The sequence below is a fragment of the Cryptomeria japonica genome, chromosome 2 (assembly GCF_030272615.1).
Source record: "Cryptomeria japonica chromosome 2, Sugi_1.0, whole genome shotgun sequence".
In the NCBI taxonomy this organism is placed as follows: Eukaryota; Viridiplantae; Streptophyta; class Pinopsida; order Cupressales; family Cupressaceae; genus Cryptomeria; species Cryptomeria japonica.
The window spans coordinates 644,658,124-644,682,505 of NC_081406.1; the positions used below are offsets into that span (position 1 = coordinate 644,658,124).

A 24,382-nucleotide genomic window follows, 5' to 3' on the forward strand; every position below is an offset into this window, starting at 1 on the left:
TGGTCCAAACCTGTACAAACACCTTATATAAAATCATTGTTAGAGACTCATAGTTACAACAACTTCTAGAATGCTAATTCCCAAAGCCTCAAAATGATCAATGATGTGTCCTGTTGTGACGTTTTCACACATCGCCCCATTGCAAATGGAGACCCCCTACTTTTTAGGCCCTTCCGGTCTTTTGGCTTTGTTTTTGGGGTCTTTTCGCAGCAGTCTTGTCAGTTTCTCTGCTTTGCAAGTGTTTGGGGGTCATATTGATTAAGTTTGGTGAAGTCTAGGGCCTGTTTTGTCTTTTTTGGGGTTTATGCCTTTTGTCCTAGATTTTAGGGGTTTCTGTTAGGGTTTTGAAGAAACTGAACATACGAATGGAATTAGGACCCTTCAAGGAACCTCCCAGTAAAATTTGAGCCAAAACGGAGCAACTTTCTATTTTTAGAAAGTTCCTATTTTTTAGGGATTTTACTGAGTCCCAGATTGGTCTAATTTTGCCCAAAATCAAGCTTACTATTTTTAGTAAGTTTCTATTTTTACTAAGTGCTTTTCTAACCTATTTTGCCCAAACCTTGACATTTTGAAACACTTACTATTTGAGAAAATCTATTTTTGGCAGGATCTTCATAGGAAAACACTGAAAGCTGAATATCTCTGAAGACATTGAAGACTGAACATTCTTGAAGACCATTTCTAAATCCAGAAAAGTCAGAAGGCAGACAAGTTGGATCTAAAAATGGTTAAGTTTGGAACTATTCCAGAAGAGGAAAGCATGCAAAATCATCCAAGTCCATAAATTCACATCAATCCACCAATGTCATCCTGATCCGAAAATGGCCTGAAATTTGACCAAGTCTGAAAACTTGAAAGATCTTCCAAAATCTAGAATTTGCATTATGATTCCTATGGACCTGAAACCACTCTCAAACATCCTGACGATATATATGAGATATAACTTATCAATATGTCTTTTTCCTTTCTTATACTTAAATGTTATATTTCATATATATATCCTGACGAAGAGCCTAGAACTTGTGAAAAGCATCAAAATCCTTCATGCATGAAGAATTCCGCCCAAGGAAATGATTGGGCGCTAGATGAGGCAGGTCAGGAAATGTTTGGAAATTCATGAATCCTCCACAGTGGTGAAATTCAGCCCAACTGTGGACTTGGGCGCTAAAAAGGTCTCAATGATTCACAAAAAAATTGTGAATTCCTCCACTTAGTGAAAATTCCGCCCTACTCCAAGGGAGGGCGCCAAAGTGGAGTGCTCACGTTAAATGGAGAAAGTTTAGAATTCCACGCCTAAAGGAGATTAGCGCCCAAGGCATGAATAAGGCGCTAAAATGAGGTCCTCAAGGAATTCATAAAAAATAAAGAAATCCATTGCATAGTGATTATAGCAAAGGTATCCATGGAGAGCAGGAAAGAATAAATATCCTCCATCAAAGTCAAAATTCCGCCCAAGATGAAGGACAGGCGCCAAAACCAAGGAGGCATGGAGGATTCACAAATTCACTGAATCCTCCACCAAGTCAAAATTCCACCCAAAATGAAGGACAGGCGCCAAAACCAAGGAGGCATGGAGGATTCACAAATTCACTGAATCCTCCACCCAGTCAAAATTCCACCCAAAATGAAGGACAGGCGCCAAAACCAAGGAGGCATGGACGATTCACAAATTCACTGAATCCTCCACCAAGTCAAAATTCCGCCCAAGATGAACGACATGCGCCAAAATGAAGGAGGCATGGAGGATTCACAAAATTCACTAAATCCTCCACCAAGTCAAAATTGCGCCCAAGAAGAAGAAATTCCAAGAAAGTGAAAAAAATGGCAAGTGTCGGAAATTCCTTCCTTCAGGACATAATTCCAGGAAAGGTAAAAAATTGACGAAGTGTTTGAAATTTCTTCCTTCAGGACATAGTTCTTGGAAATCATGAAAATTGGCTAAGGCATGAAGAATTTCCTTCCTCAGGGTAAGGAACAAATTCCTTTCCAAAGGAGAATTCCTCCACAACAAGAAATCACACCCAAGGATGAAGTGAAGATAAAATTTCTAAGGCAAGGAAGGAATCAGGGATGAATTGAACAAGAAATTCCCCCCCCCAGGGAAAAATTTGAAAAATCCATTTTCAGGGCTCAAATGACCTCCAAATTTAGAAATTTTTGAAGATATGGATACGTGAGAAAATTCTCTCTCCTGGACCAAAACCCTAAAATTGTGGAAATTCCTAAAAATAGGAGATGGTGGAGAATTGTTGAAAATCTCCTCCAGAGCAAGGAGAGTTCGAGAAACTTCAAGAAAAATTCTTCATGGATCAAATTCTTCTCTCTGAAGTTTTCTCTCTCCAAGGTTTTCTCGCCAAGTGTCAGCCAAGTCAACGAACATTGAATTAATGAAGCATCTCACTGCATGCAACTGTCACATTTATGGCATTATGAAATATTCCTTCTGCATGCATCCGTCACATTCAGAATATGATGGTGCATTTATGGCATCACTAGCGATTTTTGCATGAGGGTACATTCATTGCATAGTGGGCACTTCTGGAATGTAATTAATTGTAATGGGATGGAATTAATTGTATATGGGCATGATGGGTTATTAATTGGAGATTCCCACCTTGTTGCATCTTGGGTGGAGAATCTTTAGGGCAAACCCTAATTAGGGTTTTGCATGTAATCATGGCTTGAGGCCTATATAAAGGGGTGCCCCCTCATTTGTAAAAGAGAGGGAGCCTTGTATGAAATTGTTGCGATAAGTTTTGGGATAATAACAGTGAAACATTGTTCTCTGATGGTGTCCACTTAAGTTATTTTTTCAAGACTTGCATGGTTTCACCTTCCTCACTTAGAGTAGAAGTAGTATAGTGCTTTGATTTCAATGGAGAATGTAATGGTGTCTGATGAATTTCCATGGTTCATACTTTTTGCATCTTGCTGATTGTAAGTTGCAGTGTAAAGTTAGTTTGAGCCCCCTAAATTCGTGCTAAGTTCGATTGTGGATAATCGTTTGGATTGCGTCGTTTTGGGTATTCAAATGTACTTTCTCGATTTGAAAATCCTCTAGCACCCCCAGAAGATTGCACTGGTTCTTGCAGAGTTGTAGTTGATCTTGGCGAAGCAGAGCTTGGTTTATTTGGAATTTGTCCACCGGAGCACTATTCATTGTTATCACTGCCCTTAGGAGTAGATTTAGATCCTTCTAAAACCTTTCCCCTTTACTTTTAGTTCATTTTAGCCCGTTCGAAGCATTATCATCGCAGAATTGTCATATCCGACGCCACGACAGAGAAGTGAAAGAATGATGCAAACGTAAGGCCCCTTGGATTACCAACAATCACATCAGCCAACTGAGTCACGTTCGTAGCATAAAGGAACCTTGGAGTCGATTTTATGATCTTCCTGCAATCTTAGCACACAATCGTACTTTGATCAAGAGAGAGTGAAATGACCATTAGGCAACTTTATTTTGTGTTAGACGTTGTCATAAAAAACACGTCAACATGTCCATCAACAGTATTTGACTCATTTCAGTTGATTAGAATAAATAAAACATAATCCCAAAACTTCTTGCTTATAGTACTTAATGTTGACATGGCTAAAATCATATCACTACAACTATCCGGCCAACGCAAAATAGAATGATTCTTGCTGAGTATCCTATCCTCTCTTGTGTAAGGAATCCCTAATGCTATTTTAGTTGATCAATGGGGATGACCTCAAGGTTCCAAATGTCAGTTCATGACTACGGGATAGCTCAACGGTTGATGTGTTTTGCTGGGAGCACAAAGGGCCTTACGTTTTGCAGTAGGCTGGTCTGCTGCGACTTTCAAATTGGGGAATAAAATCAAAAGGGAAGGGTTAAGAGACCTAGAAATTAACAAGACTGCTGTGTGAGTAGACGGATTCAACATAACCAATCCCTGCTTGGCCAGAATAACTCACAACCTCACAAGAACGGTGCAATCTTCAAGGGGACTTGGAAGATTTTCAGACTGCAGGTGCATACCTAAGCACCCAATTTTGGCGCAGCTCAGACGGACATCTGCAATTGAACTAAACACAATTTTAAAGGCTCAGATTAACCATACACAAGGATACACAATCAACATATCCCCAATGGTATGAACCCGAATCCATCAAATACCTGCACACCAGAAAGGATCTATCTAAACCCGCTAAAGGAAACCATGCAAATAGAAGAAAACCAAGATAATAAATACCATTCTTCAATGTTCATATATTGATTTTGGCTGTCATTACAACAATTTCTGCAGCAGTTCTACTCTATTCCTAACTACTAAAATCTAACTTTCTAACAATCTAACTGTCTACAAAACTCTAACCCTTTACAATGAGAGGCATCTTGCCTTTTATAGATTTTACAATTTGAATTGAGGGCCAGGATGGACTGCATCCAAGGGCCCTGATCTGCCTTCTAGAAGCTTGGCAGCTTTAGCCCATGCCCACTCAATCCTCAGTTATCCCCCCAACCACATTTCCAACTACCTACAATTGTTTGGCTTTAATCTGGTCAATCAGGTAGTTGGAAATAATTGGTCTCTGTCCCTTTGTTTTGAATACGTTAGGTAGGGCCCACATGCAGTTCTTTTTACAATAAACAATTTCAGATTTCAGAAACTGAATTTCTGGAGTTAAATCCAGCTGTGTATCCTTCTGAGAATGCATATTTGGTGGCATTCTGAGTGTTCTTTGTCCTTGGTCTGGTTGGTGGACTTCAACTCGTCGTCCGGTGGTGGCACGTTTCCCCATGCTTTGTTATTTTGGTCCTGTGCACTGCATCTTCGCTTCCCGGCTTTGATTGCGATCAGGTCTCCTCGACATCATTGATCTGCAAACAATCAATTTTGACCCGCATTAATCATTTTGAAAAATTAAATAAATTAATTTAACAATATAAGTCCCCTCCTTTGCAAAATTAGGGTTTTAGGCAAAAATGAGTGGTTCATTTTCACTTTGAACGCCTAACTCTTGAAATTTGACCCTTCCAACAAAAAAAAGTGCGATTTTAGGTTACTTTCAACGCCCCTTGTAAATTTCAGGTTATTTGGTCCTTTTGTGCGATTTGTTCTCTTTTACATTCAAGTTCAAATTTTCCCTTTTTAGAATGCAAATCGGCCATTTGATATGAATTTTGCGATTTTGCTTAAAACCCCCCTCAAACTTCAGGCCTTTTACTCTTTTGGCACAATTTTTCCAACTGATGTCTCCTTTCAACTTCGCATGTTTTGACTTATTTGTGTGATTTTGCTTGGGCCCCTTTAGTTAAAATGTTGTTTTGATGAGCTTTAGGCCATTGGAGTGTTTTTGCGTGAATTTCATCTTTTCTCGCCTCCTTCACTTAAGTTATACGCCTTTGATGAAATTCGGCCTTTTAGGCACTTTTGTGCGATTTTGAATGACTTAAGTTACATTGCTCTAGATGAAATTCGGCCTTTTTGAGAGAATGCGAGAACTTGGATTTTGCTTCAAATTGCACGATTTTTTATTTCGAACCTCCTTCACTCAATGATTTTCTGGCCATTTGAGGAAAATGTGCGATTTTATCTTTAGTGACTTCTTTTAACTTACAAAATCCGTTAAAAAGCCGACCTAGGGTTTGATGTTAAATGCCCCATGAAACTCCGCATTCTCAGATGATTCGCGCGACTTTGCTTCACAACGCGCCCTCTCCATGAAAAGTGCGAACTTCATGTTCCCTTTCCTATGCTTGAAAACGCGTGACTTACATTAAAGACCCATTCGCTTGGCCATAAACTCGGGCATTATTACCAGAATGTGCGATTTTATTATGCCTCTCTAACTTATGTGAATTTGAAATTTTCGGCTTATGAAGTTAAAATGCACAATTTCGGTCTTTGGTTTTCAGCTCAATGGCTCTATTTGCGCGATTCCCTTTCCTAAGTTTTTAGCTAATTGAGGATATTTGAGCGATTTTATTTTTTTCCATTTTCGGCCATTTTGCTCATTTTATGCGACTTAGGGTCTAATTCGGACCTGCAGAGGAAAATGTGCAATTTAGGGGCGGGAGATGAAGATGACTTTCATTTTTTTTTTTTACCTCAACGCCCGAGTTCCATCTCTTTCAACTTTCGCCTTGGCGAATTTTGGGATTCCTTATTGAGATGTGCGATTTTGGTTTCATTTTGGGCCAAGTTAAAAAAAAAATTGATTTACCCTTTGGCAATTCGGGCTGCTTAGCCGAAATGAAAGATTTTGCCTTGAGTGTTTTCAGCCATTTAGGCCTTAATGCGCGACTTTGGCTTCGTATTTAATGTTGAAACAATAGCTAGCTCAGATACCTATTGTATGCACTTGTATTATCCTCTATTTAAATATGTCATTGGACTAGACCCAAATGTAGCATGATAAAGAAATTCAGTGCGTCATTGGGCTGGGCCCAAAATGTAACGTGCTAAGGGAAATTAAACAACTATTGGGCTGTACCCAATATCCAACGTGGGAATATACAATAATAATTTATTATTTACAAGCCAACCTGAGGGTGATTAGCACCTAAGGTTGGTATATAATGCTCCAAGATGAAGTCATTTGGAGACACAACACAATTCATATTTCCTCTATTTGCTCTGCTAGCAGCGATTCTCTCTAATGTGAACTTGTGCAAGGCGATTATGCAAGGTTGAAGATAGCGAAGTTGTCAAAGTATCTTGTGCAAATCAGATCCAGACTTCTGCTGCTCCGCTTTATCATCTGCTGTTAAAGGGCTGCATTCAACACTGATTTCTTGAACTGAAATCTGAGATAAGTCTTGTAAACTATCTACATTTGATATAATACATAACACATTTAAAGGCTCGGTTTTTCACCTCCAGGAGGGAGGTTTTCCCAAGGTATTGGTGTCTTGTGTCTTGTGTTTTATTGCTGTTACTATTTATACACAGTCTGATTATAATCAAATTGGTTACATTAACATCTGATTGCTTAAAATTAACATTTAAACGCCTTGTTCTTCACGAAATTCTGCTATTTTGAGGCCTTTGGTGCGAATTGTTTCTTCTATGTTTAAACGCCTAACTTGATTTCGGGTTTTAATGAATGAATGGTGCAATTTTCGTTTTGAATGCCTCTCTTTACTAGGTGAAATTTCGGGCCTTATTGGGGACTTTGCACGATATCAGTTGAAGCCCCTGTTTTTTTTTTCAATCTTCGGCCTTTTAACCGACTTTGGGAGGTTTTCAGCTAAAAAGATGATATTGTGTGCCCTTTAGACTTTTGTTTTTCGGCCTAAAGGAGTTATCTGCAAACTTGGTGATTTTCGGCTATTTAAGGTGAATTGTACGAATTTGGGCCTTGTTTAGCTAACACGCCTCTTTTGAACTTTGGGCCTTTTAGGCAAAATTCGCGATTTTGCCTTTGGTCACGCGACTTGCAACTTCAGCGAAAAATGCCGAACTTCCACTTAAACCCACAACTTCATTTTCGCCCTGCAAATACATTTCAGCCTTTGGAGACGTTTTGCACGATTTTGCCTTTCAGTGACGCCTAGGGCTTCGGGTATTTTGCCAAAGATGTGCGATTTTTAAAATGGAACGTTTTTGGCTCAGTAGATGGCGCGATTTTGGCATTTCAAGGTGACTTTCCTCCTTGCCTTGGCAAACTCGGGCATCCTAGATAAAACACGCGACCTCTGATTTACATTTTCGCCCCTAACGACTTAGTGATCCGCCCTTTTCACACAATTTCAGGCCTGTGAGACGTTTTGCGCGATTTTTGGTGTTTGAACGCCCAACTTGCCCATGAGAAATTCGGTCACTGCTCTCAGACTGAGCGAACTTCATTGTATTCCCCTCTTTCTCTCTATCGGGCAGATTTAGACCAAAAATGGGGGTCCCTGAAGCAGGGGTGTGTGTGCGAGCACAACACGTAACAGTCCACAAACTCAACCTCAAAACTCCAACCAAGACTTCTTTTATTTTCTGTTTTGAAACTCCATAACCCAATTTTATATGTCATCTTTTGACACTGCCTAAATTAATGTCCATGTTTCCATATAAACAAAGTTTAAAGATTGAATTTCCGGATATCTAAAAGTTATGGCTGATTCAAATAGAATAAAGTTTTGGTAAACTCAATTTCATGAACTTCAAGCAACTATATTATCCAAATTTAGTACTAGCCAGAAACATTAATTGCAAGAAAGTTAAATTCTATATAGCAGAAACTTTTGATAAGCTCAATTTCATGAATTTCAAGCATAATCTAGTACGAGTGAGAAATATTAATTGCAAGAAAGTTACATTTTGTATTACAGAAAAATCATACTACATAAGAGATTCTTACAAGCCAATGTCTCGCTGCTGACGCATTTTATGCTGATTCTCAGCCATGATACTGAACAGATCTTCAGTCTCTGAGTCTATTATCGGGACATTAGCACATGGATTCCATATCTGCAGATACCTTATCTTGTTAGCTAGGGCCAGGAAGTGCAGGTAGTTGCAACTTTCTATCCAGCCAATCAGAGAAATTATACTTTTTGCAATGAACATACTTTGATTGAACTATCGATGCCACTTGTTGCAATAGTGGAGTCAAAAGGATGACATTGCACACAGTTCACAACTGAAAGAACCCAACAAATGTTAGAGAAATGAAGGAATATACATAACAAAGTTAAAATGCTAAGACACTTTAGATGCAGAATACCATTTTCATCTCCAGTTAGCACTTTCATCAACCTCCCTGTTCTCTTATGCCAAATGAACCATCGCCCATCATCACTTCCACTAGCAACAAAATCTCCTGTGAAAAGTGTCAACACGATAACTATAAGTAAACATCAATTGACTAGGTGAGTATATTACCTTCAACATCACAATAATACAGTTCAAAATGAGATTCATTGCATTTAAAATTAACAGAAAATTAAATACATAGATTGGACAATTAACTCTACAGAACTTCATTAATGAATGGCAGTAATATTTTCTAGAAAGACTATATAATCCATTCTCTATACTTCTCAAACAGACAGACTATAACAATGCACAAGAAATTCAATATGATATGTCTATAGAGAAGTCTTCTGAGGAGGCTGGAGCTCCGCTACCCTGTGCGGAAGCTGAATCGTCCTCTGCATCTAGAGCAGCTGGTGGCTCTGGTTTCCTGTGTTTCGTCATTGGTGCCTCTCCTGATCTCATTTATTGCTTTGGTTTGAGTCTGGTTATGATTGTGTTCTTCTTTGTTTTCTGTTCTGCTTTCTGAGTATTTGTTCTTTGTTCAAATCAGTCCCTTTGAACTGTTTTTTTATTTTCACTAGAGTAGTTACATGGCTTCGGCCCTACCTAGGGCTTGGTATGGTCCAACCCCGTGGCATTGGGCGAAGTCTCTTTTTAATTTTCTATTTTTTTTCATTAGAAGGTGGTTCCATTTTATTTATGCTAGCAAGGTTAGTTATGGAGGTAGAGGTAGCATTTAATATTAAAGGCAATTCTCCAATGTCCGAGGATGAATTCATTAGAGACTTGGCAGGTCCTGATAATGTAGCAATTAATAGTCTTGGGGATAAGTGGCCAGTTCAATTTGAAGAAGTTGTAAAATTGTTGTACAAGGAAGTGGTTGGGGATAATTCCATTCCTGTTCCGGAGTCAGCATGGGTTTCACTGTTGAACAATGGATATGGACTGGGAGAAGGAAGAGTATCTGAAAGAAATGATGACCTCGCAGGTGGTAGACCCAAAGGAGAACATGGTAAGGTTTCTTCTCCTTCTGATATCCTTTCCGTTGCTCCAAATTCAGTAATGTTATATAATACTGCTATTTTTCTGGTCTGTTTAGATGTTAATGTTCTTCCATCAAGAAAATTCTTTGATGATTGGCTTGGTAAGGTTGGGTTAAAAACTTGTCTTGTATGTGAGTTTTTGTAGAATGATACAGAAGGGGCTCTTTGTCATTTTCTCGAAGAATCACAATACATGAGTGAATTCTGAAAAATGAATCCTGGAATATTGGGAAGTCAGCTTTTAGAGCCTTACCCTGGGCTCCTAAAGCCAAACCAAAAAGAATTCTGAACCACTCAGCTACTTGGTGGTAGGAGCTTAAAAACTTGGCTCCTCAGGTGTGGAAATTCCAGGATTTTGACTTCCCTCAGACCTAAGATTGTCATACCCGAGATGTTGGAAATTCAACGGGATAATGCTAGTGTTTCTTGTAAAGCTGAGCCTCCTGGGAATTCAAATGCGTGTTTTCTTTGCAAAATGAATACACTTGAAAAAAAATTGCCATAAATTTCCAAGGAAGCCTTAAAATCATGCCAGTCATGTCATCCAAAACCCAATTTCGCACGACAAATTCGGCTCTGACAAAGTGGAAGAGCCTCAAGTTCAGAATGAAGTCCCAACAAGGTCAACTCTATCTTTCTAACTGACAAGAGAATCTCACCTTCTCTTGAAATCAGTAATATTGGTCAAAAGTTCTCCCTTATTGGAGAGGAAGAATACATTGTAATTCTGGCTAAATCTCTGCCATTGAAGGACTCTGGTCCTCAAGCTGAGACTAATTTAAAAAGAATGCCCAACAACTGGCATTAGAAAAAATCAGAGCTAAAGGGGCTAAACAATTCCTTGAGCCTTCTCATGTGTTGGCAAAAGCTAATGGATCCTTGGAGAGACTTAATGTGGAAACTGCCCTAAACATGAATTCTGACAAGCACTTAGTTGTTTTAGAAAATACTAACCCTCTTTTTGTTAAAGAAACTAGGGTTATAGATGATATATCATAGGGAGAAGAATCAAAGAAAAGAAAGACAATTGATAGAGAGAGAGGTAGCTAAAAAAGTTATAAGAAAGGCAAAGAAGAAAGAATTCCTGAATGTTTCACAGATTGTACAAGAACCAGAAATCTAGTTCTCCCTTTCTCTTATTAAATGACCTTGAATTGTGATAGCTGGAACATCAGGGGTTTAGAATCCTTGGATAAAGAGTATATGCTCAAAGCCTTTTGCAAGAGTAAACGTAGTCTTGATGTTCCTTGTCTTCAAGAAACTAAAGTCATGGGCTTTCAATTAGACCATGTTCTAAATTTTACATGGATAGATTCTGTTTCATTTTCCACTAAGCATGATAAAGGGCTGGGGGGGTGGGGCGGCATTTTAATAACAAGTATTTATCTAAAATATTTGTGTGTATGTAACTTTGTTTTTTTCCAATTTAGAAACATCCATTAAAATTTAGAAACATAATTTTAAGTTTGAATATTTCTAAAATGAAAATTAAAAATTAAATATTATTTGCGAAATATTTTGCTACACATGTAATTTAGATTTTTTGAATTTAAAAACATTATATTTTTATGTTTAAGAATTAGAAACATGGGGGGGCTGCCATCCAAATTAGAGGTTCTTGGACTCCATATGTTGAGGGGCATGGCTGTTCCCCTTGAAATAGGGTGATCTTGGTCACTATTGATAGAGAGGGTTTTATGTTTGGCATTAGTTGCATTTATGCCCAAAATGATTACAAGGAAAGAAGTCAGTTATGGAATTGGATGTCCTATGGGAGACTTCAATACCATAGAATCTAAAGATGATAAATATGGGGGTAAAGATAGCCTTTGGAAATGCAATGAGCTCCTTTTTTGGTCTAAAATGAAAAAAGATGCTGAATATCAAGGATCCATTGTAAAATAAACGGAAGAAAGGGAGCAATATTTGGTGCAATAACCAATGTCCAGGAATGAGAATCTATTAATAACCAATTTCCAGAAAAGAGAATCTATTCTAGGCTTGATAGAGTTTTAACAATTTTTTTTTTTCTCAAGGAAGATTTGAATGAGTATCCTGTCAGAGTTATTACTAAAGATGAAATCATTCGAAATTTAGAATCTTTCGTTCCTTTCAACATGGAAAAGCTTCAGGCCCTTATGGGATCCCAATTGAATTTTATAATGACAATAGTGACTGGATTACTATAGACCACCTTGAAGTTTATGGGGAAGATTATAATCAAGCTTCTGTGGGATCAAACATAAATAAGGGTGTTATATAGCTCCTTCCCAAAGTAGTGTCATGCCCCTACACCAGATCGCAACTACTATTAATAGCAAACTGAGGGATCAATGACATAAAGGGCTGACTCAAAATAAAGATTAATAAAATCAGATTAATCTGTATTATGGCTGACCTGTTTTAACTAATTAAATTTATACATATTACTTCAAGGCTAACTCCCTTTTGAATAATGACAAAGGACATGTATTTAAGAGGTAGAAAGGTTCAATTACCTCCAAGGCAGCGATCTCATTATTTAATAAGGTGATGATTAGGAGAAACAAACAACAATTAATGATTGGCGACCTCCTTAATATATAAACAAATTGTATGTAAGGGCAAAGGTCAAATGGTTGAGAGACACCACCTTTAGGAAGGGACATGACCATGGAAAAGACATAACCTTCCACCACCAGTTAATAAACTTGTCAATTCTTTACTCCTATAATCAATCATTACTGGAATGGTGGGGAATGGATTAGGGGAGAGGTGGTAGACATAGGTTCCCCCGAATTATGTAGGCCACCCCAAGGGATAGAATCATCAAGGTGGATGTTCCTGATGCTTGTGAGCCAAGGGGCGAGTTGTCTTAGACGCTGTGTGCTCTTGGGCATAATTGGACTGAACAATCTTCCTTAATGACCTAGGTTCCCTCGAATTAAGTAGGCCACCCCAAGGGATGGAATCATCAAGGTGGATGTTCCTGCCGCTTGTGGGCCAAGTGGCGTGTTGTCCTGGGTTAGACATTGCACGCTCTTGGGCTTGATTGGGCTGAACAGTAACCAGTCACCCTTTATGGCTTTCCTCTCCAAACCCTACTATGGTTGATTTAGGGAAATGGAACCATTGGTGCTTAATTTCTAAGATCAACATTTGCATGGTTTATCTAAGTAGGTTGAGATGACTATTGACATATATATGCATTTATATTTGTTGTTAGATTCCTAACCCTGATAGAAATGAGTAGTCTTATGAATTCTATTTCAAATATTAACTAACATGGTTGCAGGACCTAAACCAGTATTTATGTTGATAACTATATTGCATTCCTCATTTTAATTGAATTTATGATTTCAGGGCAAGATCCAGGATCATCCCAAAAGGGGACATTACAAGTAGACAAAACAACTATAAAGAACTAGAGGCCTATCACTTTGTTAAATTCATCCTATAAAAGTCTTGGCCAAGTTATATTCATCCTATTAAACCTCGGCTAACTAATGTCTTGAGAAAAATCATCTCAGTGAATCAAACTGGTTTTATAAAAGGGAAATATATTCTAGAGAATCTGATAACTAGCTAAGAAAGTATGAATTGAGTCAGGTATTCAGGGCAAAATGCAGAAATGATGCTCCTTGATTTTGAAAAAGAATATTACAAAATAGAATGCGGATTTGTCTATACAATGTTCAAAGCTTTTGGGTTCCCAAAATATTTTTGTGACTAGGTTGAAGTCCTGTTTAAAGATGCTTGTGCCCAAATTGACATTAATGGTAACCTCACTGAGCCCTTTTCCCATCAAAGGTTGATAAGACAAGGTTGCCCATTGGCCCCTGCTCTTTTTGTTATTGCCGTTGATGTTTTACATTATATCTTGAGAATTAATGAGATTTCTCCTCCATTGAAATGTGTTGTGCTCCCGGATGACTCAAGATTTTTGAGTGCCCAATTTGCTGATGATAAAGCTCTTTTTTTGAATTGGCTATTGATAATTTTAGGAATCTGTTAAACAGAATACAAATATTTTGTCATGCATCTAGGGCCAAGATTGTGGAGCACAAGTTCATTCCTGGTTGGAATGATAGTCCCCTTGTCTGGTTAAAGTTTCAAACAATTCTGGCTGGACTTGGAGTGGCCTACTGTAGATCGCTCTCTGAGAGATGTAAAATAAAAAATAAAAATGTCAAATAGCAATCTCACCTTCTATCCTTGGCTGGAAGACTGCAAGTTTTATTAAAGTAATATTGCTATAATGGTCATCTTCGTTGTTTAGTTTCTTTTAGAATGTTTAATTTCTTGTTTCTGTTTTCGATCATTTCCGTTTTGGAAAGATCCTCTTGTAATTTTCTATATAAGGAGTATTCTCTCCTTTGTATAATAGAACATTCAATACCATACAATTTTATGGTATCAGAGGGAAGATATTTTTTTGACGATTTTTTAATAAAATTCGTGGTTTCAATACCTGGAATTTATTTCCAGAAGTTTTTTGACACGATTTTTCTGGTTTTCTCAGACCAAGGGTTTTTAAAGGTTTTCATAAGAACTTTTTGGCAAATTTTTTGTACAGTAAAAATTCGTAGTTTGCTTGGAATTTTTTATTATTTTTCAGAAGTTTTTTATATGATTTTTTAATAAAAATCGTGGGCTTCTTCAAGCTGGAGAAATTGTGGAGGTTTCCTGCAGGTGTTTTCGTGGGCATTTTCGAGGTGAAAAATCATGGGTTTCCGAGGTGAAAAATGTGGGTCACGCGTCTACAAAACCATGACATTTCTTTTGCCCTAGAAATTGCGTCTTTTGTCTTTTTGAAAATTGATTTTTGTCAAAAGGTCTTTTCTTCTTATAGTATCTTCTATGCTTCAGCTTGGTTATTCAGTGGCTATTAGTCTAATAAAGTTCAGAAGAAGATTAGAGATTTCCTTTGGTCAGATGGCAAAGGTAGTACGAAAAGACATTCTATTAGGTTGGAAAGTGTGTTGTCTCCCTAAGCAGTTGGGAGGTCTTGGACTCAAAGATCTCAAGTGGCATGGGATTTTCCTTTACAGTGAAGTGGATTTCAAAATCTTTTGATGGTGATAAAAATTTCTTGTTAGGAATAACATCTTGCTGTCCAAACCAGAAAAAGGTAAGTTGTGAAGTGGTTTGCATCCCCATGATCAGATATTTGGCAACTTTGTTGTCTCTCCTTTTGGCTCCAAAGTCTTTGGCAGCATATAGAAGGCTTGGGAAAGTGTTAAGTATTTGATTAGTAATAAGGATGCTTTTTCAAGAAATGAAAATTTTGTTGAGGCATTTAGATCCATTTGGTGGAACCTCCACTGTAACAATAAGCCTCTAGCTTTAACCAAAGGCTGTTCTACTTATAATAGGGCTTTAAAAGGTATTCGATAATTTTGACAGTATTTTGCAAAATGGCAAGCTTAAGAATTGGGATTCTCTTTAAAAAGGATTCAATGTTCCTAAGAGGCAGATAAGAACTTTTTCTCTTCTTGAGAAATAATTTTTTAATTTTAAGTTTCCTGTTAAGATGAACAACACTAAGATTTGGGTAATATCAATTGGTTTGATGGTACAGTTTTGGAAAAAAATACTTCAAAAAAGGTTTATGCCTTGCTGGTAGATACAAGAGAGGTTTTAGGTCACATCTGTTCTATTTGGAACCTTAATATATCAAAGAAAGATCTTTCTATTTCTTTTTTGCTAAGTTACCGGGTTCGCGTATTTTGGGCCCCAAACGAGAACCGAGTCCGCGTTGGGTTCGCCCTGGGCTCGGCCAGGGTTCGTCATTTTGCTTGTGGGTTCGTCAAGGTGAACCCAAGATGAACCCACAGCCAAAATGGTTAACCCTGGCCGAACCCACGCGCGGACCCAGGCAAACCCACGGGCTGGGCCGGTCAAAGTCACCAAAAAGTGACTTTTTAATATTAAAAAACTAATTTTTGTTTGAAATTCTGAACTATCAATTGGCATTTGGCATTGATCAATGATGAAGTAGCATACTATTAAATGTATTTAGATTTGTAATTTTGTATATTTCTTTAAATTTTTGCATATAATATATATATATATGTGTGTGTGTGTGTGTACGGACGAACCCAACCCATGAACCCAAAAGGCAAAAAACAATTTTCCCGAACCCACGAACTGAACCCGCTCCTGAACCCGAACGGGTAACTTAGGTTTTTTGCTACGAAACCCGGGGACGCGTCCCCTACCTGAAAACCCCCGTCCCAGTCCCGGGGACGTTTCGGGGACTTGGGGACGGCCAAGGGACGTCCCCCCCCCGTCCCCAAATTGTCAAAATTTTGAGGGGACATCCCCGAAACGGGGGGACGGCTTCCCTAGCTGTGGGGGACGTCCGTACGTCCCGGGGATGGCTGGGGACGGATTGGGGACGTCCCAGTCGTCCCGGGGATGGCCAGACGTCCCCCACATCTAGGGCTAGGGAAAAATATTAAAATAAAAAAAGTCGTATTTTCAAATTTTTTTTAATGATATTTTTTGCGTAATTGAGGGAGTGAAATATCTCATGAAGGGTTTTTTGCCAATAGAAAAATAACACCCGATGCCTATATAAAATAATAAAAGTATTTTTGGCCTCGCGGGGCACTGCCCCTCGACCCCGCCCTGTATCGCGACAGGGAGCGCGCAAGGGGCGCTGCCCCTTGACCCCGCAAGGGGCGATGCCCCTTGACCCCAAGTTGGGGGCGCTGCCCCCAAACCCCCGTCGAAAAATATAGGGGGGAACTGCGCTGATGGAAGTAGTGAAAATTTAACCTCTGAGTCTGATTAGGCTCCATTATGTATTTTATTTCTTTAATATCTATTATGATATGCATATTGACAATGTGAATGAATTGAAATTCTGAATTCTGAGTGCATATTGAGTATTGAGTCTATCGATAATGTTGTATGTTCGATGTTTGCATTCTAAAATGTTTTCATAGTATCATACACATGCTATATCCATGTTTTCATATGAATATAATGTATAGATGCATGTTTTATCCATGTTTTCATATGAACATTTAGAATTTTCCTATATATTTTAAATTTTCCCTATATTTTATACAGCCGTCCCCTTTGCCGTCCCCCCCCGTCCCCAAATTTGGCAAAAAAATTTGCCGTCCCGGAAACTCGTCCCCTCGTCCCGGAAACTTGGGGTAACATAGGTTTTTTGTGGTCTTCTGCTTGTCATCCCACCATCCCTTGCCATCCCCGTCCCCCAAAATTGGGAGAGCATGGATATAAATTTATTACCACAGTTATATTACTGTTATTAATTATAGATATTTATATTTACTATAATACAGTTATTATAAATATAAATAAAATATATATTAAACAAAATTGGTTCAAAGGATTAAATGTTATACATACAACATACACACACATACATACACGTTTTGTGTATGCATGCATGTGGATCCACACATGCTCTGGAATGCTTATGTAGTGCAAACCAATGCCTAGATAAAATTAAAATCCAAATACCCCACCAACATAAAATTTAGCTTCTGTATCCTCATATTATAACAGATAAAATTTCCTAGTTTCACCAACGCCCATGACTGAAACTCGGGCAAATTAGATACACAAAAACTGAATCTCATTCAGAATTTGACAATTTGTTTTGATTCCTTAAACACTGTATATGAACCGTTGAATACCTTTTCTACCAAGAAAACTAGCTTGCTTGATGTCTGTTCCCACATTGCAATGTCCAACATAGCGCTGCCGCATATCAACTGCAATCTCCATCTGTGAGGAAAATAATGGGAGAAATCAGAAATGTTATCTACCTTGAATTCCTGAGAAAAATAATGAGAGAAATCAGAAATGTTATCTACCTTGAATTCCTGACAAAATTTACTCTTCCAGAATTTAATGACGAACAACATATACACAATACAAATAAAATACTTTTGTCAGGTGCTGCCTACCAGATAAGAATAATTATCTGTTCATAAGGCATTTTACATCTAACTCAAGTACTGATAGTACCGTGATGCATGAGATACCTATATAGCAACAGAGCATATAGACAACGGAAACAATTCTTCAGTTCTGTCTGAATGGTGGAGTATTATATAAGTGACTGGGTATTAGCTCTACTAGGACAGCTGAAACTTTGCATCTTATAATACTTCATCAAAGAAAGCAAGTTACAAAGAGGTGAGATCTTCACAAGATACTCTTCTGATAGTGGAAAGAGGAGATAGCATCTCTGATCTGCTAAATCTATCTTAAACTAATAAATCCTGCTGCATGCATATGACAGTTATTTTCCTGAAATGTTGATTTAGCATTTTCCAAAGGGGACCAAATTTTCAACCTGTGGCCTGCACAAAACCTGCCATTCTCTTGTAAGAATCTTATAGTTATTATTCCTTCACAAGAGATCCAAAAGAAACCTTCGATGCTCTTTCTTGATCCCAAACATTTTAGATATTTTGCACTCAAATTTTTCTGCCATTGTTCCTTCCTGCTGGCATGTGACATTAGCAGCCCCTGGAACCCTGTCATTTTCAATGTTTTCATTACTGCCAAGCACCTCTGAGGAAAGATCCAACTAAAACCATTAGAAAGACTCTTTGCTGGTGAGTCTTGAGGCTCAAATGTTTGCCCAAACTTATGAAGCATTTCCAGTTGTTAAGCACCTAAGCAACAGTCATCAAGATTTTGCGTACCCCACCATTCAGTCAATCAGAAATAACTAATAAGAATTTTCTACCCAAGCCTGTCATAAATATCTTTAGTTACAAACCAGTTGAAAGGCTTTTGGATCATTACACATAACGCAGTCTCTCTAAATGGTCTATAGCTTCTATTCGCAGCTTAAAAAAGCTATAAGTAACCCCATCCAAAAAATGAAGACATGGATTTTGATGATGACAGTCCAAAAACAAAAGTGGATTCATTTTATTGAGGAAAGTTTAAACAATTCAAACCTTGTTACATTTAAGCTTTTCCCTTTGGGTTTCAATACCCCAAAAGAGCTGAGGTAAATTATTTTGCTCCCTCTGTTTGGTTTCAATGTTCTTTCTCTGACACTTTGTCGAACAATTCAAAAAGAATAGAGGGGTCGGATATAACCCATGAAGCAATGCTAACTATTACATTGATGAATTGATATGAAGATGGTGATGCCAATTGGCAAGCCTAATCAAGAACATGATAACAACCACACATTGCAAACATTAAATGTCCTTCAAGTGATGAAATGTGTTTGGTGGGACAAGAGGTTTCTCTATTAACATTTGTGATTTGATGTTTCTAGAAAACAATAGGGAAAATACTGCACTTTCTTTCAAAGCATTGTGTTTTTGATGAAACGATGTTTTCCTATTTGGAAACTCCCCTTCCCTGGACAAAAATAAGCAAGATTACCGATCTCTTCCATTGGAAGGGTAGAGAGCAAAGCACTTTTCAAAATTATGAGACACTGAAATCATATCCAAAGACTGGCAGGAATAGTGTAATCATTATTTGCCTGGAGAATTTACCTTTGATATTTTCCCTGAGAACTACTAGTCTTGGTTCAACTTTCAATCACAGAAAGGCAATGCCCAATTCAGTCCCTTGTTCCTACTTTTAACCTGGATATCCAATGCTCCTATGACCAACGGCACCCACAGGTGAATATAACATTTTCCAATCACAATGTGGAAATGGCTATTGGATTAGCAGAAAAATAGAGAGAGCTCAATGAACTCTAAAGGTGACTTGAAAACCAAATAATTTTAATATTTTAGTTGGAAAACCATAATTGGAATGAAAACTAAGTGAGAAGAAAAAAAACTGTGAAAACATGCACATCTGTCACAGCAAGGATACCTGAGATGAGAAATCTTCATTTTCCATTCCAGATGGTGGAGATCTGGAATCACTATTTCTCTGGCTACTTTCCCTGCCTGAATCTCCTCTTCTTCGGACCCTCAAATTCAAACTTCCCGGTCGAATCCCTGGCTCTGTATCTCTTTCTTCATCACCGGAGACAGACATTTCAAATTCCATTTCTACATCCATATCATCATCATAATCTGAATCATCTCTTTCAGCTCTTCGGATTTCATGGGATGAATCACTGGCCTCTGATCTAAAAAGCAACTCACTCAATGACCGCACCCTATGAGACCGCTTTTCCAATTTAGATTCCCCATCATTCTTTTTATTATTTTTGGAATCTTCAGCTACAGAAAAGGCAAACAATATAAAAAATATCACATAAAAAAATGAATATGATTCTAATTGAAAAAAGGGATATTCAAGACATCAACTTCCTGTATCAATCACAACTGCAGCATAGAGAACAATTTTAATCACATTTTTTATTTGAATATTCACCGCTAAGAATTCCAACAATATTGTGATAAGTACATCATTGAAAGATTGAGGAAAGCATCTTTTAGCCTTAACCTTGAAAAGCTTAATTACATGGTCTAAAGTTAATCACTCAAACCTTAGAAACATTTGAAGGCCCAAGTAAATGCTTGATTTTCATTGTGCATAAAGAAAGAGTCTTCCCTCTAGATGAGGTTTTGATGTATTTAAGTGTATCCCAGCATAACGATATTATTCTGATTGATGAGTACTAGATACTTTATTATACCAACATTTTAAGAAAATGTCAAATACCCTCTTAAAAGGAAATGATACTAGTTTTGTAATCATAAATGGATCTCTTAATTTACATGTCTCTAATGAACAGCGACAAAGAAAAAAGGACTGACCAGAGAGAGAGAGAGAGAGAGAGACCTCCTGAACTTAATGCAGAAGAAAAGGTCAGCATGAAACATAAAGTTAAAATAAACCCAAACAGGGTCATTCTAATGCACAAAGTAGAGAGAAAGAACCTCTGCAAGGAACCTAGGCATAAAACTTCAGAAATTCAGGCATCAAAGGAGATGATACAAAGCCAAAAGAGGCACCAAACTTTTCAATGTCTTGGAGGAGAGCATCCAAGATGCCTTCTCAAGAGGAAAAGCCAGCTAAAACAGATAATGTTCTGCTCTCTATAACTCCTAATCAAGCAAGGGTAAAGAAAATAGAAAAGGAAAAGGAGGTGCTGTAAAAGAATTCAAATTGTTTTTGGTAATCACAAATATAAAACTAGAAGAATACTAAATCAAGCTCCTAACTTTGTCACAGCATTGGAAATGGCTCCTCGGGATATTGATACTGCAGGGTGCTCTCTCCCCACCTTGGTTGCTGTTAGTCGTTGCTGGTAAAAATCCCACAACTGAGAAAATCAACTTAGACCATATCAGAGAAGCCGCTGATCCTGTCAAAGACTCCAAATATGGTCACAAAGCTAAGTCTGTTTAAGACTTCTATAAGAAAATAATACTTTAATAAGAGATCTTTGACGTGATTTTGGTGCCAACTGCATCCACAGACAAACTTCTAAATTAATATAGGTGCTCTGAACTATATTTCAGTACTTGAAATTTCAATATTTGGTTGGTTGCACCATTGCACACCTTTGATGAGGTTTGAATGGTCAGAGCCTCACACATGCTCCTAAAATGTAATCCATGTGGTTAGAATATATATTGGGCATATGATTTAATATGTTACATAATACCAATATCCAAAATAAAAAAAACTAATAGAACCAAGATAGCCAACAGTGATCAGTCAGATATGGCCTAACAAATAGATGTTATATATACAAAATTCGAAGATAACTCATGATGAAGAGAGCATGAAAGGGTTTTATGGGAGAGGGAAAGGAATCTGGCATAGGAACGGAGAGAGAAACCCCAGAGAATGATGGTGATGTCGAAGGGGATGGGTTCAATAGATCTTCTGTTGCTGTTGATGGCTGTCATGGGTCTCTGGCTTTGGTTTCCCCTATGAGCTCAGGCTTTGTTGGCTCTATTTCTGCTTGAGGTTTGGCTGTGGTGATTCTGGTGAATGATGGTGTTGGTGCTGATTATTCTAAGATGTATGATGGTGTTACTACTGCTCATGAAGCTCTGGTTGCTGGTGATGTGGTTGGAGGTGAGAATGGGTATTTGTGAGAAGAGGAAAAAGATTTTCCTTCTTTCCCGTCTTCATTTTATCTTTTGCTTATCGATGGGGAAGACCCAGATGAAAAGGATGAGCTCCTCCTAAATAACCTCTTCGAAGCCCGTTTGAAGGCAAATAAGATGGTTGAGGTGCCTATGGTGGAGGCCTAAGTCACAAGGTTTGAATTCGAATTCGAAATCGACGGCCATGAAATTCGGATGAAAATCGACAAGGGAAAAATTCGAAAAAAAAAATCGGATAAAATTCACCTTATATAATTTTGTTTATTTTAAATATATGTATACTTCTAATAAATTATCAAAATAGCTTAACATTGCTAAAATCGATGTAATAAAATATATAATAAAAATCATTAAATCATAATAATGAAATATATACAAGTATTATAAGCTTTATTATAATGCTTGCATATATTTTTTTATAATAATGAAAAAATCACTGTAATAAAATATTAAATTATATAATTTTTTTTTTTTCTTAAAAACAATTATTACACTAAAAAATAAATTATAAAACTATAAAAATAAATCACACTAAGTCGGTCAAAATAAATCACACTGAGTCGGGCAAAATAAAAATTATAATACTATAAAATATTTCTTGTATCTATGGACTAAGACTATCGAATGCAGCCAAAAAAAGGCGCCTTCCTGAACACACTGTCATTGGAGCTTGGTAAAGTGGAGTCGTGGCGATGTGGACTGTAGTGCAGGGCCCAGGCTGCAGCTATGGCCGTTGACGGCAGCGAGGGCAGTGTTCAGAACAAGCTTTGAGAATGACGGGAAGCCTTGCAGCGACGGGAACCCACAACGCACGACAATTCTTCCAGCGACGGCGACCCAGCAGACAACGCACTGCAACTTCTTGCAGCTACGGCGACCCACGCATTGGAACTTAAAAATCCGCCGAATTTATGGCCGAATTTGAACGCATTTTTAAAAATGTTTGAAATTCAAAAAATTCAACTTCATGCTTGAAAATCGCTGATTTCTGTGACTTAGGTGGAGGCCATGGATAGTGATCGGTTTTTGGGTATGAGAAAAGGGTTTCTATCCCCTTCTTAGGACTTTTGCATTCCTTGATGGAACACAAAGGTCCAGATCTACCAAAACCTTTTTATCCCGCTCAGGATGAAAGAGGATTCCAAACTGAGGTTGTTGAGGAGGTTGTTTCACCTTTTGATAAGTTGGAAGACTGTGTTGGGAAGGCTACAAAGGATGTCATTTCTCCTCTGGAGTGTGGGAAGATGAATGAGTTATTTTGTTCCTACAGATGCTGCTTCTTCCCCTTTGGTTGTTCTTCTTGACCCAACCCCTGCTGTGAGTTCTACTATCCCTGTGGCAACTGCTTCTTCTCAAATGGTTGCTATCCTTGACCTAGATGTCAGATCTCATGTTATTGTGGTTGCTGCTCCACTGGTAGCTGTTCCTAATATCGACTCTAAGGATGTGGAGGATTTTTGTTCTGTTGGGAGTTTTGTTATGGGCATTTCTCCTGGAAATATAGTATTAAAATAATAATTATATCTATTCTTTAATGGTCATCTTAGTCGTTGACTTAGTTAGCTTTTTAGTTCGTTTAGTCTTTTAAGTGCAACTATTTCTTCTTTTATAAAAACACATAGTTAGCTTTTTTATTTTTAGCTTTTTACCTTTATTTAGCGTTTTAAGCTTTTTAGCTTCATGTTGAAGCTTTAGTTTAACGGTTCGTTCTTTTTAGAACAGCATCTTGTAATTCCTTTATATACGTTGAATCATTCAATAATTTTTCATGGTATCAGAGTGGGAGCCAGTCTGGGTCTGACTCCCTCACAGGAGGGCTTAGGATTTTGGGAGGGTTCAGTAATCCGCAATCACTCGTTTTTTGTTAGGTCTGTAATTTGCAAATTATTCTAGCATGAGACCTAGCCGAACCTGTGATTTTTTCGTGGGTTTGTAAATGTTTTTGAACCTTTCTTTCTGCATAAGACGAGGGTTTTTGGTTTTTTTTTACGGCACCCTTGGTCATGTGGATTGCACTTGAAGTTTTAAAGAGTCCATAGTTTTGTTTATACCTTGGAAATTGAGGGTTTTCCGTTTTCAAAAAAAACGTGGGCTTGTTCAAAGTCATGGGTAGTCTTCTACACAAATTGTGCAACCTGTTTCTTAATCACATGCGTTGTTTATGCTGGTTTTTTTTTGAGCTTCGGCTCTGTTCTTTCTACGTGTGACAATCACGCCTTCTTTTGGCACCTGTTAAAATCGCAAAGCTTTTTTTTCTACAAAGTCCGTCGTCCAAGGTTCCTTCTCTTCACCACACAATGGAGGATTTTTCTAGTTCGTGTTTTCTAAGGCTTGCGGATCGCAACAGCTTTTCCGGCCTGCGTTCTTCTATGAGTTTTTTTTTTGAGCTTCGGCTTTGTTCTTTCTACGTGTGACAATCACGCCTTCTTTTGGCACCTGTTAAAATCGCAAAGCTTTTTTTTCTGCAAAGTCCGTCATCCAAGGTTCCCTCTCTTCACCACACGATGGAGGATTTTTCTAGTTCGTGTTTTCTAAGGCTTGCGGATCGCAACGGCTTTTCCGGCCTGCGTTCTTCTATGAGTTTTTTTTGTATGCG

The 24,382-nt window shown here is 37.9% G+C and overlaps 1 protein-coding gene across 3 annotated transcripts in view; it reads right to left on the reverse strand.

Annotated features, from left to right (window-relative positions):
* Nucleotides 1-24,382, reverse strand: part of LOC131054895 (protein ALTERED SEED GERMINATION 2) — a 272,133-nt gene that overhangs the window by 65,869 nt on the left and 181,882 nt on the right. For 2 of the 3 annotated variants that reach the window (XM_057989531.2, XM_057989530.2), the window contains exons 14-18: nt 19,586-19,941; nt 17,419-17,509; nt 8,689-8,784; nt 8,534-8,604; nt 8,323-8,432 (exon numbers count right to left, since the gene is read on the reverse strand). In XM_057989531.2, the coding sequence (XP_057845514.2) occupies nt 8,323-8,432; nt 8,534-8,604; nt 8,689-8,784; nt 17,419-17,509; nt 19,586-19,941 (724 nt within the window). The remainder of the gene's footprint in view (nt 1-8,322; nt 8,433-8,533; nt 8,605-8,688; nt 8,785-17,418; nt 17,510-19,585; nt 19,942-24,382) is intronic. The other variant, XM_057989532.2, reaches the window with a different exon arrangement.